Source organism: Suricata suricatta, chromosome 5, assembly GCF_006229205.1.
Source record: "Suricata suricatta isolate VVHF042 chromosome 5, meerkat_22Aug2017_6uvM2_HiC, whole genome shotgun sequence".
Taxonomy (NCBI): Eukaryota; Metazoa; Chordata; class Mammalia; order Carnivora; family Herpestidae; genus Suricata; species Suricata suricatta.
The window spans coordinates 86,332,134-86,347,755 of record NC_043704.1 but is presented as its reverse complement, the minus strand read 5'-3'; the positions used below and the strand labels follow the sequence as shown (position 1 = coordinate 86,347,755).

The 15,622-nt window shown below is 37.3% G+C and overlaps 1 protein-coding gene across 2 annotated transcripts; it reads left to right on the top strand.

Moving 5' to 3' along the window:
- The first annotated feature begins 50 nt into the window (after nt 1-50).
- On the top strand, nt 51-14,438 carry NDUFB5 (NADH:ubiquinone oxidoreductase subunit B5). Of its 2 annotated transcripts, XM_029939837.1 has the most exons (6): nt 80-267; nt 6,503-6,591; nt 7,543-7,609; nt 8,902-8,963; nt 10,048-10,154; nt 13,764-14,438. In XM_029939837.1, exons 1-6 carry the CDS (start codon nt 144-146, stop codon nt 13,882-13,884), a joined length of 570 nt encoding a protein of 189 aa, XP_029795697.1. In that variant the 5' UTR covers nt 80-143; the 3' UTR covers nt 13,885-14,438. The 2 variants fall into 2 exon arrangements, with proteins under 2 accessions (XP_029795698.1, XP_029795697.1); XM_029939838.1 differs by lacking the exon at nt 10,048-10,154 and having other exon boundaries at nt 51-267.
- Nucleotides 14,439-15,622: the final 1,184 nt, after the last annotated feature.

Here is a 15,622-nt window from a genome sequence, read left to right as displayed (position 1 = left end):
TGTCTCGGCCCGACCGGATGGAGAAAGCAGAAAAAGGCTTTGCCCTCACTAAAGATGGCCGCATTCCGCCTTCGCTTTCGTTGGTAAATTGGCTCTTTCGGCTCCCGTTACTCTCCCCGGTTTTTCAATTGCCCGTAGTAGCCATGGCGGCCATGAGTTTATTGCAGCGGGCCTCGGTCACTGCAGTGGCAGCTCTTTCTGGCCGCCGGCTTGGCGCTCGACTTGGATTCGGGGGCTTCCTCACCCGTGGCTTTCCGAAGACTGTTGGTGGGTACTAGCTTTGGGAAAAAGCGCGCCCAGGGGATGTGGGATGAAGATGGAGAACTCCTCCCGGTGACCTTGGTGGGATCTGGAAGGAGCTGGGAGAAATTGGGGGCTTGGGGCTTGAGAGGATCGATGGTTTTCCTGGAGTAATCAGATCGATCGTACTTAAATCATTAATTAGCATTTGTGAAACACTTTACTACTCAGCTATCACAGTTGGTGCGGATTTGCGGATGAAGTTGAGGTTAAAAAGGCACAGGGCTGAGACCTAGGTCTCTCGGGCACCGGATTCTCTCTGTACGTTCCACGAGCCCTAGGTTCTAGTCCCACAAGGTTGTATGTAAGTTACGTTGCCCAGGAACTCACTGGTGCTAAGTAGGTAGATGGGGAGGCTCAGGGCTAACTCCTTCGGTAGGCACAGTGCCTACACGATACTTTTAGGGGTCCATGGAAATGTTTTATCTTTCTTTTAAAATCAGGAGGAAAAGAAACACCCTGTAATGTTAATGAATATGTGGTAATGAATCCAGCCGAATTGTATTCGTTTTATATCAACGCAGTCATAAAATAGTAATTTTTAATATCTTCTTAGAGTGGAAGGGGCCCATGAAGGAAAAGTCCCTAAGTCCAGGAAAGTCATAATGCAGTCACGGGAGGGTTATTTGAAGCTTCTTGGAGACTGTGTTGACTTCTAAGAGAATGAATAATTATACTAGCAAAGCCTCGGATGCATTGTATTCGATCTAATTCTTTCAAAGACTCTGCAAAGTAAGTACAGTGTTATCATGCCCATTTTACTAATGAAGGGACGGTGACTCCGTTATTACAAAAATAATGCACTACAGCACCAAATGTGATAATATTTATGAACCCTATGTGCCATGTACCATCCTAAGATCTTAAAGATATTAATTCATTTAATCCTCTTGATCAAAAATATACTATAAGCTGTCTGTCCTACAGTACAAAGAGGTAGAGAGGAAGTGTACTCGAAAGCCAAAAAGATATTCAACCTCAACATAACTTTCTCTATTTACCCCTTTTTTCTTCTCCCAATTTAATTTGAATTATGTCACTTCACATAGAGACTTGTTGCAAAAATGATGAAAAGAACTCGTGGAATTCACAGATTTCCAGCAAGAAATTGAAACTTAAAAAAAAAAACTACATGTGCTAACATTCCTTGATAAAATCCCTTTGTAAGCCATTTCTGATTTCAAATATCCTCCTCTTCAAATACCTCCTGGTGATGCTAGTTAATCATATCTTTCTGGAGAGAAACTCAGATAAAAATCTCACTCCCAGACCCTCTTTATACATTATTCCCCCATTCTTGGAGTTCTGGAAGTACTAATAATCTACACCCTTTCCATTGGGACCAAGAAAGGATCTAATAGCTGTATTAGAGTCTGTTTCAGCCTTAAACCTGCTTTGAAAGGTATTTTACAGGTGGTTTCATCTGTCACTGTGGAATGAAAGGTTTTAATCTGTTATATTATTGCTTATGCCTGCCCCTATGAGACTGTAAGACCATGTAGAGAACCATGTTCTTTTTTCTCTGGAGCTAGACTGCCTACGTTCAAATCCTGGCTCCTGAGTTTAGTGGCTATGTGACCTTGGATCATATCTTGGAAGCTAAGTGGAAAGTACTTAATTGTTTGGAACCTGTGTTTCTTTATTTTTAAAAAAGGAGATGTTTATTACAAGTGTGCTTATATTCTGTTGACAGGAAAATAAATCTAATCTCTTTACTATTGACAAGTATTTATTAACCCTGAAATATATTTCTGCATAAGTTTGCATCTTTCTAGAATGTCATTTTGAAAAGTACTTGTCTCTTAACGTAAGAACTGTTTTTTTAAAAAAAGGAGGAATATAATTTTAACCTACCTCACAAGGCAGTTGTGAAGAGTGAGTGGGAAAATCTACAGCACCTAGATTTAGAAGCATTGGCCTTCTAACAAGCCCTGTGGTCACCCCTTTCTTAAACATCTGTTTCTTAAACAGCTGTGATGTTATGGTCATTCACCGTCCCTGAAAACTTTTCTCAGGAAATACGCAGATACAAGTATTCTATTTAAATTATTTATTAAGTGTCTAATATCAAGGAATTACAGAAATGGGCTTAAGTTCTTCCCTCGGCTGCAGAAGCTTTAATTTGAAGACTGATCTGTGCACATTATGGTTGAGAAAACTGAGAAGTATTTAAATTATTATATAAACAAGTGATATGGCATTAATTCAGATGTAGAAGATGGGACTTTTTAAGCGGATGCTGGTTGGTTATAACGGGTGCAATTGGCAGAAAAGTAGAGGATGTGTTTTCTTATATATCTGAATACGGGAGTCTTGAGGTAGGTAGATGTTGAGAGAAAAGGCTTACGAAAGAGAAGTTGGGACCCAACGGGGGGAGTGGAGGGACTGAATACAAAACCAGAGTATCTTAACTATTCTGTAGGCTGCCAGAGTCTTTTATTTAGGAGACCAAATCAGTAGTGTGCTTTGGGAAGATGCTTCTGAATATCGGATGACTTATAAACGGGTGTTGGTTACCTAAGCCACTGAGGTAAAGAGAACAGAAAAGTCGAATCTTAAAATCAAGAGGCCTTGACAATTGATGAGTGAGGGATAGGTGCAAGGAAAATGAGTGAGATTTTTAGCCTGGGCAATTGAGTTGGTGGAGTCATTAACTGGGAATAGTCTGAGAATGAAGGAAACAAAATGGCTAGTTTTTGACTGTTGTCTTAGAGACACAAAACTTACATTACCGTATATCACAGTTGTCAAAAACTGTGTAAGCAGTATTCACTCTAATATTTATAGATTATAAGGAAATGGCCTAACTACATCAAGAACAAATCATGAAGGCTCAGAATGTTTGAGGAGAGTTTAGTGCTATGAAATACACTTTAGAACAGTTAATAATAATAACAGTAATAAAATAATAATAGTTATTTTGCACATTTTAGCACATTTAATGACATGAATAACTTGTTTAAATAAAGGTAATTATATGTAAAGAAAGCAAGCAGTTCATTTTACTAACTGTATTAATATTGCTAGAATGCAGCCAGACCAAGCATTCTTCCATAGTTTTTTGGTTTGTTACATTTTCCATATCTGTTAATAATGTAATTCATAATCAGTTGTCCCTAAAACCAGGTAGAGTTTAATCCATGTTTTTCTCTCTGGGTGATGTGTGTGTATGTGTCTGTGTCTGTGTCTCCCTGCCCAGTTGGAAGGGAAAGTTGGGAGTACACTATCTCTTCTGAGTAGATTTACTTTCAGAGAGTAAGGAAGGATCCCAACTAACATTTAATTTACCTAAGAAACGTAAATTCCACCATATTTATGGAGCATCTACAATGCAGCGGACACTAAAAGGTACTGGAGATACAGTACTGAATAATGCAGTCCTTGACCTCATGGACTTCAACAAAATAATCAGGCGTAGTGTGTACTGTTCTAAAAGAACTAACCAAATGGTATGAAGGAGGATAAGTGGGAGGCCAGCTTTGGATAGGCTAGTCAGAGAAGACCTCTTCGAGGAGGTTACGTTTGATCTTGGTCCTGAAGGATGGAGGTGCGGAGGTAACCCTTCAAAGAGCCTGGGGAAAAGCTTTTGGGCAAAGAGTTCTTAGAGTTGGAGGGAAGTCATTGAGACTGATAAGTTGGAAAGGTATACCTTTTTCTTCTAAGAGAGGCCATGTGTTCAGATTCTTTGAGCAAAAGGACCTTAGACATCCACTAGACCAACTCCCAGAATATCCTTGTTGCATCCCACTGTTGACACTTGAATAACTCCAGAAAGGGGACTGGAGAGGCAGTCCAGTTTTATTTTGCACCACTAAAATTGGCAGAAACTTTTTCCTTGTATTAAGCTGAAAATTACTCTTTCACACATTGATTCTGGTTCTTCCCTTCAAGTCAATACAGACTAGTGTGACCCTTGGTTATGGGATAGCCCTTCAGCTACTTAAAGACACTTATTTGCTTTCTACCCAGACTTCTTTTTTGTGGGCCAATAGTTGCATTTCTTTAAGCTAAGTAAGTATATTAGTTTCTAGGTTGTTTGCCATCCTGGTTGCTTACGTTGGGATGTGCTCTAGATTGTTCCTCTAAAACAGTGTACTCTGGGATGGACACACTATGTTCTGCAGGTCTAATTAGGAGATGGAGGTGGGCGTTCCTCCTGTTTTGACCCTATACTTCTAGTACATAAAATTAGGATTGAATTGTCTTTGACTTTCTTGTTAACCCTATCACACCATTGACTCTTAAGTCTGGGAGCAGCTTTTGGGAGGTCCAATCAGGACTTTCACTTACTGTATTTAATCCTTTTAGATTCAGCCTTTTGTAAATGGGTATGAAGACTTTTGGGGATCCCATTCCATCATCAGTAGGGTAACCATTGTGATGGCAGTAGCTTTGTGTCATCAGAAATGCCATTTTTACCTCATCCAGGCCATTTGTAGGAATATTGACCTCTCAGGGCTCTGGATGGAGCCTTTTGGCAGGTTATTGGATTAAGTAATCAGCACCTTTTGGGTATAATCAGACAATCAGTTACCCATTACAAATTCATCTACTTTCTACTTCTCTCACCTTTTAGTTCACCTTCCTCATACTCTGCCCCCTCTACCATCCTGTCTGAATAGGAACCTTACTTCTGGGCCTGGTTTTTTCTGAAATTTTTTCTGACAAACATCCTGTTTCTTTCCATTGTTGGAAAGGATAGCCTAGCGTAGGGCCTACACATAGTAGGCATTTAAATATTTATTGAATTAATGAGTGATTTGTACTGTTAACCAGCTCCTTTTTTCCCCACCTAGTCCACAAAGAATTCCAATGTATCTTTCAAACAATTATCTGAAATATATAGTCACTTTGTGACATTCTCTTGTTACAGAAACTTTAGTGGTGTGAATTGTACACAGTTAATTCATGCCAGCTTTGAATTCTCTTGTGAATTAACCTCTTGAATTCATTGCAAACTGCTGTAGGTGATGCCAAAATTAAGAATATAGTTCCTGCCTTCAAGACATTTATATTTCAGTGGGAGCGATGAAAGCAAGTAGACGTATCAGTAGAATATACAGTGGTTCAGAAGTCGAAAAGATCTCACGTGGTTGGGAAAATGTTGGTTTTTGGAAGATAAAATGTCATCTGGGCCTAGAGTCATCAGGAGAGAGAAGGGCATTCCAGACATCTAAGCTTGAACAAAGGGTACAAATCTTTATGACCTCTATTGTAACTAAAATTACTTTAATGGGGAATTAGTTTGTATTCCACAGTGACCCCCGTGGGAAATTTCTTTGAATACAGTTACATACAGCAGAAACCATAACCTCAGTTTCGCAGTAACAGTGAGATCCTTTCCTGCTTCCAGCACTAAGGACTTAGAGTTCCTGCAGTGATCCTTCCAGATGTCCAAGAAAGGGGAATCATGTAGAAAGGCTTGATTACATACCATTCAAGGGAGAATTTGAAAAGGAGAATATTCACCAGAAATGGCTTACAGGGGCGCCTGGATAACTCAGTTGGTTGAATGTCTAACTCTTGATTTCAGCTCAGGTCATGATCCCAGTGTGGGTTCGAGCACTGCATTGGGTTCCACACTGAGCATGGAGCCTGCTTAAGATTCTCTCTCTCTCTTTCTCCCTCTCTCTTTCTCTCCCTCTGCTCACGCTCTCTCTCTCTTTCTCAAATAAAAATTGAAAAAACAATGACTTACAGAGCAATTTTATCAAGATATGTTAGAGTGTTTATGTTTGAACACCTTCAAGTTCCTACTAGAGATATGTGGAATAAATATATCTTCCCATCTATTTTGCTGCAAGTCCGTGATGTATCTTTCCTCATCATACGAAGTGACACAATTTAAATTAAATTTACTTATTTTATAGCGTTAGAAAATATTTGTTGCAGAGATAAAGATAATTAGCCCACCAAGAGTATCAAACCTCCCTGCCTGCTCTGGAAACAAATTCAGACAATTATTCAGACATCTCTTTAAGGTGAATACAAGTGAAGAAAGCTAGAGTTTACAATAGTACATCAGTCTTTGTTTAAAGATCTCCTGTCTGCCCTGCCTTTAATACTCAAGTATGTATTTTTATCTTAATTCATATTAAACATTTATGAACGTACATTTTCTTATACCCTGATTTCATCTCAGAAGAGAACAGTATACCCCAGTGAGCCTTGTGTGTATGACATGGTAATTTAATCTTGCCAGCTCCTGTGCGATGCAGCGGAGATCATGGGAAAAGGCTGTTTATCATCAAACCTTCTGGATTCTATGACAGGCGTTTTTTGAGTTTACTGGTGAGTTAAAAATGTTACTGAACTAAACTATTTACATACAAATAGGACTTTTTGGGAGCCTATTTAGAAAATATACATCTTTCATTTTGTAAAAGGTGTTATTTTGTAAGTTCACATTTCTTTAAAAAATTTTTTTTGTTTTTTATTTATTTTTGAGAGACAGAGAGAGACAGCACGAGCAGGGGAGGGTCAGAGAAAGAGGGAGACACAGAATCCGAAGACAGACTCTAGACTCTGAGCTGGCTGTCAGCACAGAGCCTGACGCGGGCTCGAACCCACGTACCGTGAGATCATGACCTGAGCCGAAGCCGGACGCTCAACCGACTGAGCCACCAGACGCCCCGAAAGACTTCTTTAACTACATTATTTTGGGATACAATTTTTTATTTCTATATTGTTCAGGAACATCGGTTTCAGAGGATGAAGTGGGGGACTGGCTATATATTTGTATCTCAAGACTCTTTAAGGAAAAGTAGAGGCTTGGAAGACGGAAGATTGTCTGGCTGCTGCCCTCTAGACCTCTTGTCTGCCCATTGTGCTTAATGCCCTTCATCCTCCTGGTTGCGCTCCCACTTTTCTTGTCATGACCAACTCAAACTGCCCAGTGGCTAACAACACCCAGTGTTTTTGCACGTTCCATCTTAATACAAAATTTTTCAACTTTTATTACATTGCCTTAACCAAAACTGAAAAATCACCTAAGCATATATTGTATTATCTTTATACAATCACTCCTTACTTTTTCTTTCATTTTTGGTGCCAAATATAGGCATCTAAAAGTTAGAGCAAAAGAAAATCTCAGAAATAAATAATTTGGTACCACATCTCCAATATGGCAAATTTATTTTACAGGCAAGGTAAGGAAATCAAAAATTGAAGACAGTTTAAAAGTGGGGAAAGAGAGTTAGGTAATGGTTATGTTATGTGAAAACTGTTTTTTAATCTTAACAGAAATTCTACATTTTGTTGACTGGGATTCCAGTAGCAATTGGCATAACTCTGGTGAATGTATTTATTGGTAAGTACCTCTCCAACCAAGGTAAATTTTCAAAACCCATGTATATTAATAACAGAAGGAAATTATGGATGTTATAAGGAAAAGTTATTTAAATAATAAACAGAGGCATGGAATTTGATTTTACAATAAATAACCAGACCTCAATCTATAACAGGGTACAATGTTAGTTTTTTTATCTAAGTTTTTTCCCCCCTTCAAGAACCTTGTAGGTCACCAACTGTAGAGGCCACAAAAGGCCTCAGAAAGCCTTGTTTTCTTCCTTGTTATTTTTCCAAACCAGCTTTGACAAGTCTGAATAAGGAAAATAGAGATAGAGGTGGAAGAGAGGCTAAGGCATGGAAGAATTTTTTTATGCGTGCACTTTGGAATATGTAAATTATAATCTAAAGAAGAATGAAACTGTGAATGACAGTAAAAATTAGATTTTCATGGGAAATTCTGCCCAAACTACTATCATCTTGAATCCTAGTGGTAGAGAAAACCAGAAGGAATAATGTTTCTTTTATTTTGTTACATTTGTATAAAAACAATGTGAAACTCTCCTATGATGCCTTAGACAATAGACAATGCCTTACCAGTAGAAGACATGTAAAAAATATCTAATGAATGAAATGATTTTCAACTACATTATAGTGAATCTAAAATACAGGTGACCCTTGAACAATGTGGTGGTGTCAATTCCCCACTCGGTCAGAGATCCACATATAATTTTTGATTCCCTCAAACTTAACTAATTGCCTATTGTTGACCAGAAGCCTATTGATAACATAAACATTTGGTTAACACATGCTTTGTATGTTTTTTATATTATACAGTGTATTCTTATGATAAAGTAAGCTAGAGAAAAGACAATATTACTACGAAAATGATAAGGAAGGGGTGACTGGGTGGCTCAGTTAGGCATCCAACTCTTGATTTCAGCTCAGGTCTCATGGTTCGTGAATTTGAGCCCGACATCAGGCTCTGTGCTGAGAGTGCAGAGCTTGCGTGGGATTCTCTCTCTCTCTTTCTGTCCCTCCTCTGCTTGCACTCTCTGTCTGTCTGTCTGTCTGTCTCTCTCAAACCTAAAAAGTGAGAGAGAAAATACAGTACTGTACTGTAAAAAAATCCAAGTGTAAGTGGCCCATGCCGTTCAAACCTGTGTTGTTCAAGGGTCAACTGTATTTGATATCTTCATTGGTACAAAGCTTTCTTTAAAACTGCAAGAGGTTAGTTTCTTACTTAAATAGTGAAAGGATTAATATTATAAACTCCAGATACTAAAATTGGGCATTACTATTTTCTCTTATTAGGCGAAGCTGAATTAGCAGAAATTCCAGAAGGCTATATCCCAGAACACTGGGAGTACTTCAAGGTTAGTATAGGTCATTGAAAATTACTTTCTATTAGGTGTCTTGTCAGTGTATTGATTAATGTCTTAATTTAGCTCTTATGATGTATTAATATTCAATTTTTAGTATGAGGGAGATGATACATTTTGTGCTCATTTTTTACAAGCAACTTCTTTTGATAATTTTCTGGATTTTATTACTTTATGCGTCATGGTGTTTTAAAGAATGACTCTGTAGTGCGTCCTCACCCTAGCACTTTAGCCGTCAGAATTTATTGTAAGTTCAATGCCATAGGAAAGATTTTACCAATAGTAATGCTAGCTGTTCTTTATCACTCATCTACTGTGTAGTAGGCACTATGGTAGTGTTTTGCAAATATTGCCATATTCCATGTGAAATGTGCTATTATTATTCCCAATTCAGAGGTGAGGAAAAGTGGATAAGTGACCTGTCCAAAAGGTATGGCCAGTATTTGAACCTACGCAGGTCTGACTTGAGAGCCTGTGCTGTCATTTTAGCACACGGTCCCTGCTACTAAAGCAGCAGCATCGGGTTCTGCACTGATGGTGTGGGGCCTGCTTGGGAATCTCTAAAGTTAATTCTGTTACTGTCTTAGTGAGATGGCCTTGAGTGGAAGATCTACTATCATGTTTTATTATCTCACTGAACTATATCTCAGAAAAGAAATCTATCATTAATAAAACGTTAAAATATCTTAAGGTAAGCCATACAAATAGTTCATCTGTGCTGAGAGAAGGAGCTTCAGTTTTTGATCACCAAACCCTGGGTTTAGCTCCTAAATCTGCCATTTAATGATACTCAGTGTACTGTAATGGCGAAACGCACAGGGTTTGGAGTCAGACAGACCCAGTTTGTGTTCAGATGTTGGCACTTAGTAACTGTATAACTTTGCAAAATTTGCTCATCTGTAAAATGGGGCCAAAAGTAATATCCACCTAATGGATTAAAGTGATTTAAAATACACCTAAAGTAGTTGGCATTTAGTTAGTATTATTGGTTTGCCTGAGATGGCCAGTTTAAAGAATAGTGAACCGAAAGAGCAAAGTAGTGTTCAGAGAATAATAATAAACACAATTTCTCTTGTAGCATCCTATCTCAAGATGGATTGCCCGAACTTTCTTTGATAGTCCTGAAAAGAATTATGAAAAAACAATGGCTATCCTTCAAATTGAAGCTGAAAAGGCTGATTTACGGTAAAACAAACAAACAAGAAAAGGAAGGGAGGGGGACAGGAAAGAAATTCGTAAGCCACAAGAAAAAAATTAAACTGCTTCAACACGATAGGATGCTCCATGTAAAAGAATGAAGATGGGGATGGAATTAGCCTGTGTGGAATTTATGAGTTGGAAACTTGGAAGATTATTAGTTGATAATATCTGTCAGAGTAAAGAGAATTCTTTTTAAAATATTTCACTCTTTTGGGGCATGTGGGTGGCTCAGTCGGTTAAGCATCTGACTTTGACTCAGGTTATGATCTGGAGGTTCGTGGGTGCGTGATATTAGGAAAACCTCACATTTCAGTGGCTGCGTCCTATGTTTTGCTGGATGTGTGTACCTTAATTTCTTTTAACCAGTCCCTTGTTCTTGGTACTTAGGTTCTTTCTAAGTTTATTGATAATATACATAGTGCTGTGGTAAATATCCTCATATATAGAGTGTATCCGGAATATAAATTCCTAGCAGCGGCACTGATAAACCAAATGTTTTGTATTTAAAAAAATGTTTTTTATGGTTTTTATTTATTTTTGAGAGACAGAGACAATGCAAGCAGGGGAGGATCAGAGAGAGAGAGGGAGATGCAGAATCTGAAGCAGGCTCCAGGCTCTGAGCTAGCTGTCAGCACAGAGCCTGATGCAGGGCTTGAACCCATGAACCGTGAGATCATGACCTGAGCCGAAGCCGAACGCTTAACTGACTAAGCCACCCAGGCGCCCTTGTCTTGTATTTTAGATAGATGTTGCCAAACTCTTTCCCAAAAAGTTGTATCAGTTTTTTTTTCTGTCACCAATACATGATAATTCCTGATTTCCATACCATTCCCTGTAAATAGAATTTATCAAACCTAAACATTTTGCTGATCAGATAGTTGAAAAATGTTATCTCATTATTTTAATTTTGTATTTTTTTTGTAAGGTTGAGTATTTTTTCATAAATCTAGTTGTTTGTATTTGTTTTCCTGTAAATTGCCTAATTTTCAACTAATTTATACATTTAACTAAAATATCTTTTTGTTTTGTTACAAGTATGTTTTCCTGACTTGTCATTTGCCTTTTGATAGTGTAAATTTTTTGTAACCAAGATGTGTTTATGTTTCACGTTAACAAATATGTAGGAGTAAGGGCACCTGGGTGGCTCAGTTGGTTAAGCGTCCAGCTTCAGCTCAGGGCATGATCTCATGGTTCGTGGGTTCAAGCCCCGCGTCGGGCTCTGTGCTGACAGCTAATTCAGAGCCTGGAGCCTGCTTTGGATTCTGTATCTCCCTCTCTCTCTGACCCTCCCTGCTCATGCTGTCTCTCTCTGTCTCTCAAAAATAAATTTAAAAAAAAGCATTAAAAAATATAGGAGTAGTAATATGTTTCTGAACTTATGTATTGGTGTTTCATTACTTTATATATATTTACACATATAATTATTGTCAGGTTTGTCAGTCTTTTTCTTTAACTTTTGGGATTTTGTGTCAGGCATAGGTCTCTAATAGTTATTAAATAGGGAAGTATATGTCCAAATTGTTATTCTTTAAAATGTTCACTCATGTTTCCTTTTGCTACTTTTAAATGTGATCCTGTCTGAGGTTCATTTTAGTGTTTGTAGTGAGGTTTACATACGGTCATATGTATGTATTAAGTTCAGTGGGTTTTTGACCAAGGAAAATAGCTGTGTAACCTTCACAGTCAAAGTCATTTCAATCACCTACTGAGCCTCTTTCCTGTGCCTTGCAGTCATTCCCCATCCCCTACTCTTTGCCCCACTCTACCACTGATCTGCTTTCTGGTTATTCTCTCTTAAACTTTGTAGTTTATAAAAATTGCTATGCTACTAAAAACAAATATATTTAAATGATTAAAAGAACGTATGATTGGCCTGTTTCCTAGGTATGTAATCATACATGTCTATAGCTACCATATGGAATTGTCGTTATGTATATAAGAGCATGGAACAGCAATATTGCTCATACTTAGCAACACTGGACTTTTTTGAACTTCAGACCCACACTTTGAGTTCCAATTAAAATATAGATCTTAGAATTCCTTAGACATATTGAGATTTTAAATAATTTCCAAACAAAGTAAAAACAAAAACAAAAGTCTGACTTCTATCTCCAAAGGAAAGATTCTGTTGTAAGGATGGAACAGGAGTACCTATGTTTTTCAGAAGTATTATGTTTAGGAGGGCGCCTGTGTGGCTCAGTTGGTTAAGCATCCAGTTCTTAATTTCGGCTCAGGTCATGATCTCACAGTCCATGGGGTCAAGCCTCACATCGGGCTCTGTGCTAACAGTGTGGGGCCTACTTGGGATTCTTTCTCTCTCCCTCTCTCCTTCCCCCTACCCTTCTGTGCTCTCTGTCTCTCAAAAATAAATAAGCATTAAAAAGATTTTTTTTAAGTATATGTTTAGATATTTGGAAAACAAACATCAAAGAAAGATACAAAATAGAAAGGGACTATCTCCCATAATTGTGTCCCCTTAGAGATAACTATTATTTGTGGCCCTCCACACTTTTTAATACTCTCTGCATGTGTACGTATCCATGACCACAAATGACTAGTTTCTGTTTTTTAGTGAAATGGGGAGATGCTACACATACTCATTGTACACTTCGCATTTTTAATCAAATTCTACATGTATTATTTCTATTTACTATGTACAGCATTTCTTCATTCTTTTTAACAGGTCTGTAGTAGTCTATTGTAAGGGTAAAACCAGTCCTTTTCATGAATATTTTAATATTTGTATTTTGGGTAATTACATTCTAAAGAGTAGGAAAGAAAAAGGATAATATATATAATTCTTAAAAAAAAGAATGTACTCTTTTATGTACACAATCGCAAAGGTATGTAATCAATCATAGGTGGGATTAGTGAGCTGGTTAAGATTAATAAAATGCATTATTAACTGGATAAATTTCCAGTCACATGAAAAATTTAATATGTAGTCTATAAAAATGGAAAGGAAAGGATTCATGGAGAAGGACTATTTCAAAAATATGTAGTCTCAAGAGGTTTTCTAAAAGGCAAGAAAATAGAAAATGCATTACCACTATTCAAGTGAAAGTGACCTGTCCATATCAAGAGCCAGGGCAAGAGGAAAGACTAGATTACCAAGTCAAGTGATGTTTTAGTGATTAAAAATAGTATCTGTGGGCTAACTACATAAGCAAGATAATGAAAGTCCAAAATGAGCCCCAAATTTTGCTTATAGGTGCCTACTAGATAGATGAATACACGTGGATCTGTGGCGGTATATTAATACTTAAATACATACATACATAATTAATTAACTTTGAGAGAGAGAGAAAGGGTGTGTGCGAGCATGGGAGGAGCAGAGAGAGAGAGGATTCAAAGCAGGCTCCTCATGGTGAGTTCAGAGCCTGAACAGGACTCCATCCCATGACCCTGGGATCATGACCTTAGCTGAAATCAAGAGTCCAGTGCTCAACTGACTGAGCCACCCAGGCGCCCCTTCCATAAAATACTTTAGATAATACTTTACACAAAAGCAGAAGATTCCCTTAATGGAGAAAATTCATTAATTTTGCAGTTGGAAATGATGGAATCACAATATTGCTGTTCTGTTTGTTACAGGTTAAAGGAGTTAGAAGTCCGAAGGTTAATGCGTGCCAGAGGCGATGGTCCCTGGTATCAGTATCCGACCATTGACAAGGCACTGATTGATCGTTCTCCAAAAGCAACTCCCGACAACTAATCCTTTGTTTCTCTAAATACAAAGTATATTCTCTTTAGGGGAAAATTAATTAATATAATCTGTACTTTTGTTCACATGATGAATAAAAAATCTTCCATTGCTTTTTTTTCTCAGCATTGGTTCAGATTAGGAGTTTGTGTTGGATTTCATTTTTTTTTTCAGTTTTATTGAGCTATAATTGACAAAACGCTAAGGTTTTTGAAGTGTACATTATGATGATTTGGTATACATTGTGAAAGGCAGATTAAGATTTGATTTGTGGGTTTTGGTTTCCTCCTTTAAGACTTATCATATAATTAAAAAGAAACTTGGACAAATAGAAATTTACAAGCTCCTAAAGGTGTAACTTTAAAAGTTTAATGTTTTATTTGTCTGATAATTAGAAATGAGAGAAGTCTAATTATGTTAAGTATCAAGAAATATAGTAGTTTACATACATATCTGTATTGTAGATATCTAGATTATTCAGGGGCAATTTAGAATTTTAAATTACATAAATATTGGGTTAACTATAACGTAATGACACCTTAATAAATAACTTTCCAGTGAACAAATCTCAGTTTAATATTTTCATGTTTTTTGGCCATAAACTGTTTTTTGGTCATTAAAGTGATTTTTGTTGAAGTATAATTGACACACAATGTTACATTAGTTTCAAATACAGTATATTGTGCTTTTTATTTTATTTTATTTATGTTTATTTATTTTTGAGAGACAGAGTATGAGCAAGGGATGGTGACAGTGAGTCTGAAGCAGGCTCCAAGCTCTGATCTGTCAGCATGGGGCCTGACTTGGGGCTCAAACTCAGGATCTATAATATCATGACCTGAGTCGAAGCTGGACCCTTAGCTGACTGGGCTACTCAGGAGCCCCTATATTGTTCTTAAAGGAACACATCTGCACATCTTTTTCTTAGATGCAATCTCTTAAGATTCCTAGAGTCCTGTTTTTGTAGACACAAAATGTAAAATGATTACTTGCCAAGATTATAAGATTTGAGTATAAATGTGAGTAAAAGCTAAAGTAATGGCGGTCATTGATCAAGCATTTACTGTCTGTTGAGCACCGTGGTAAATGACTGCAGTTTTTCACATGGACTTCAAAATCACATTACGAGGTACTATCACTTTATGTTTTACAGATGAGAAATTGAGGCTCAGAGATTTGAAACACATACTCAATATTTAAAAAATTCAATATTTACACTTCAACTTTCAGAATGACCTCTAGCTTCAAAAGTCCATGTTTTCAGGACTCTTTTTAGTGCCCTGGTGCCCTGAAGGTACTTAGTGCCCTTTACAATCCAGCCAAGATCCTGTGGAGTAGTTGCATTTTCTTTTTTCCCCAGCAGAGGGCTGCCTCATCTAGGGACTTCCAAATTTCATTCTGAAGATTTCCCTACGCCGTCTACTTACCACCTTGTATTTTTAACAGGACTTGAGAGAAGGGCATGCTTTCTTAAGCCTCTGGTTACGTGAATCATTCAGTTTTGTAGGGGAGGGTAAGAAGAATGGAAGAATATAGGTCTTGAGCATGGTAATTGTAAATGATGCTATATCTATATACATTTATTTCATATTTTTTAGACTTTATAAGTTATTTTCTAGCACCGTTAGGTTTTACTTTATTTTCTATTAATATATATGTAAGAAGCGCAACATAGAAAAATGGAAAGTATTATAAGAAGTACTATTAATCCTACCACCCATAAAGAAATTTGAGAAATTTCCTTCAATTT

What these genes read in the sequence shown, in the direction of transcription:
- NDUFB5 (XM_029939837.1), top strand. Translation starts at nt 144, where the DNA reads ATGGCGGCCATGAGTTTATTGCAGCGGGCCTCGGTCACTGCAGTGGCA. An exon ending in GGCGTTTTTTGAGTTTACTG is followed by an intron (nt 6,592 to 7,542) that starts GTGAGTTAAAAA and finishes TAATCTTAACAG; the next exon opens with AAATTCTACATTTTGTTGAC. An exon ending in AACACTGGGAGTACTTCAAG is followed by an intron (nt 8,964 to 10,047) that starts GTTAGTATAGGT and finishes TTTCTCTTGTAG; the next exon opens with CATCCTATCTCAAGATGGAT.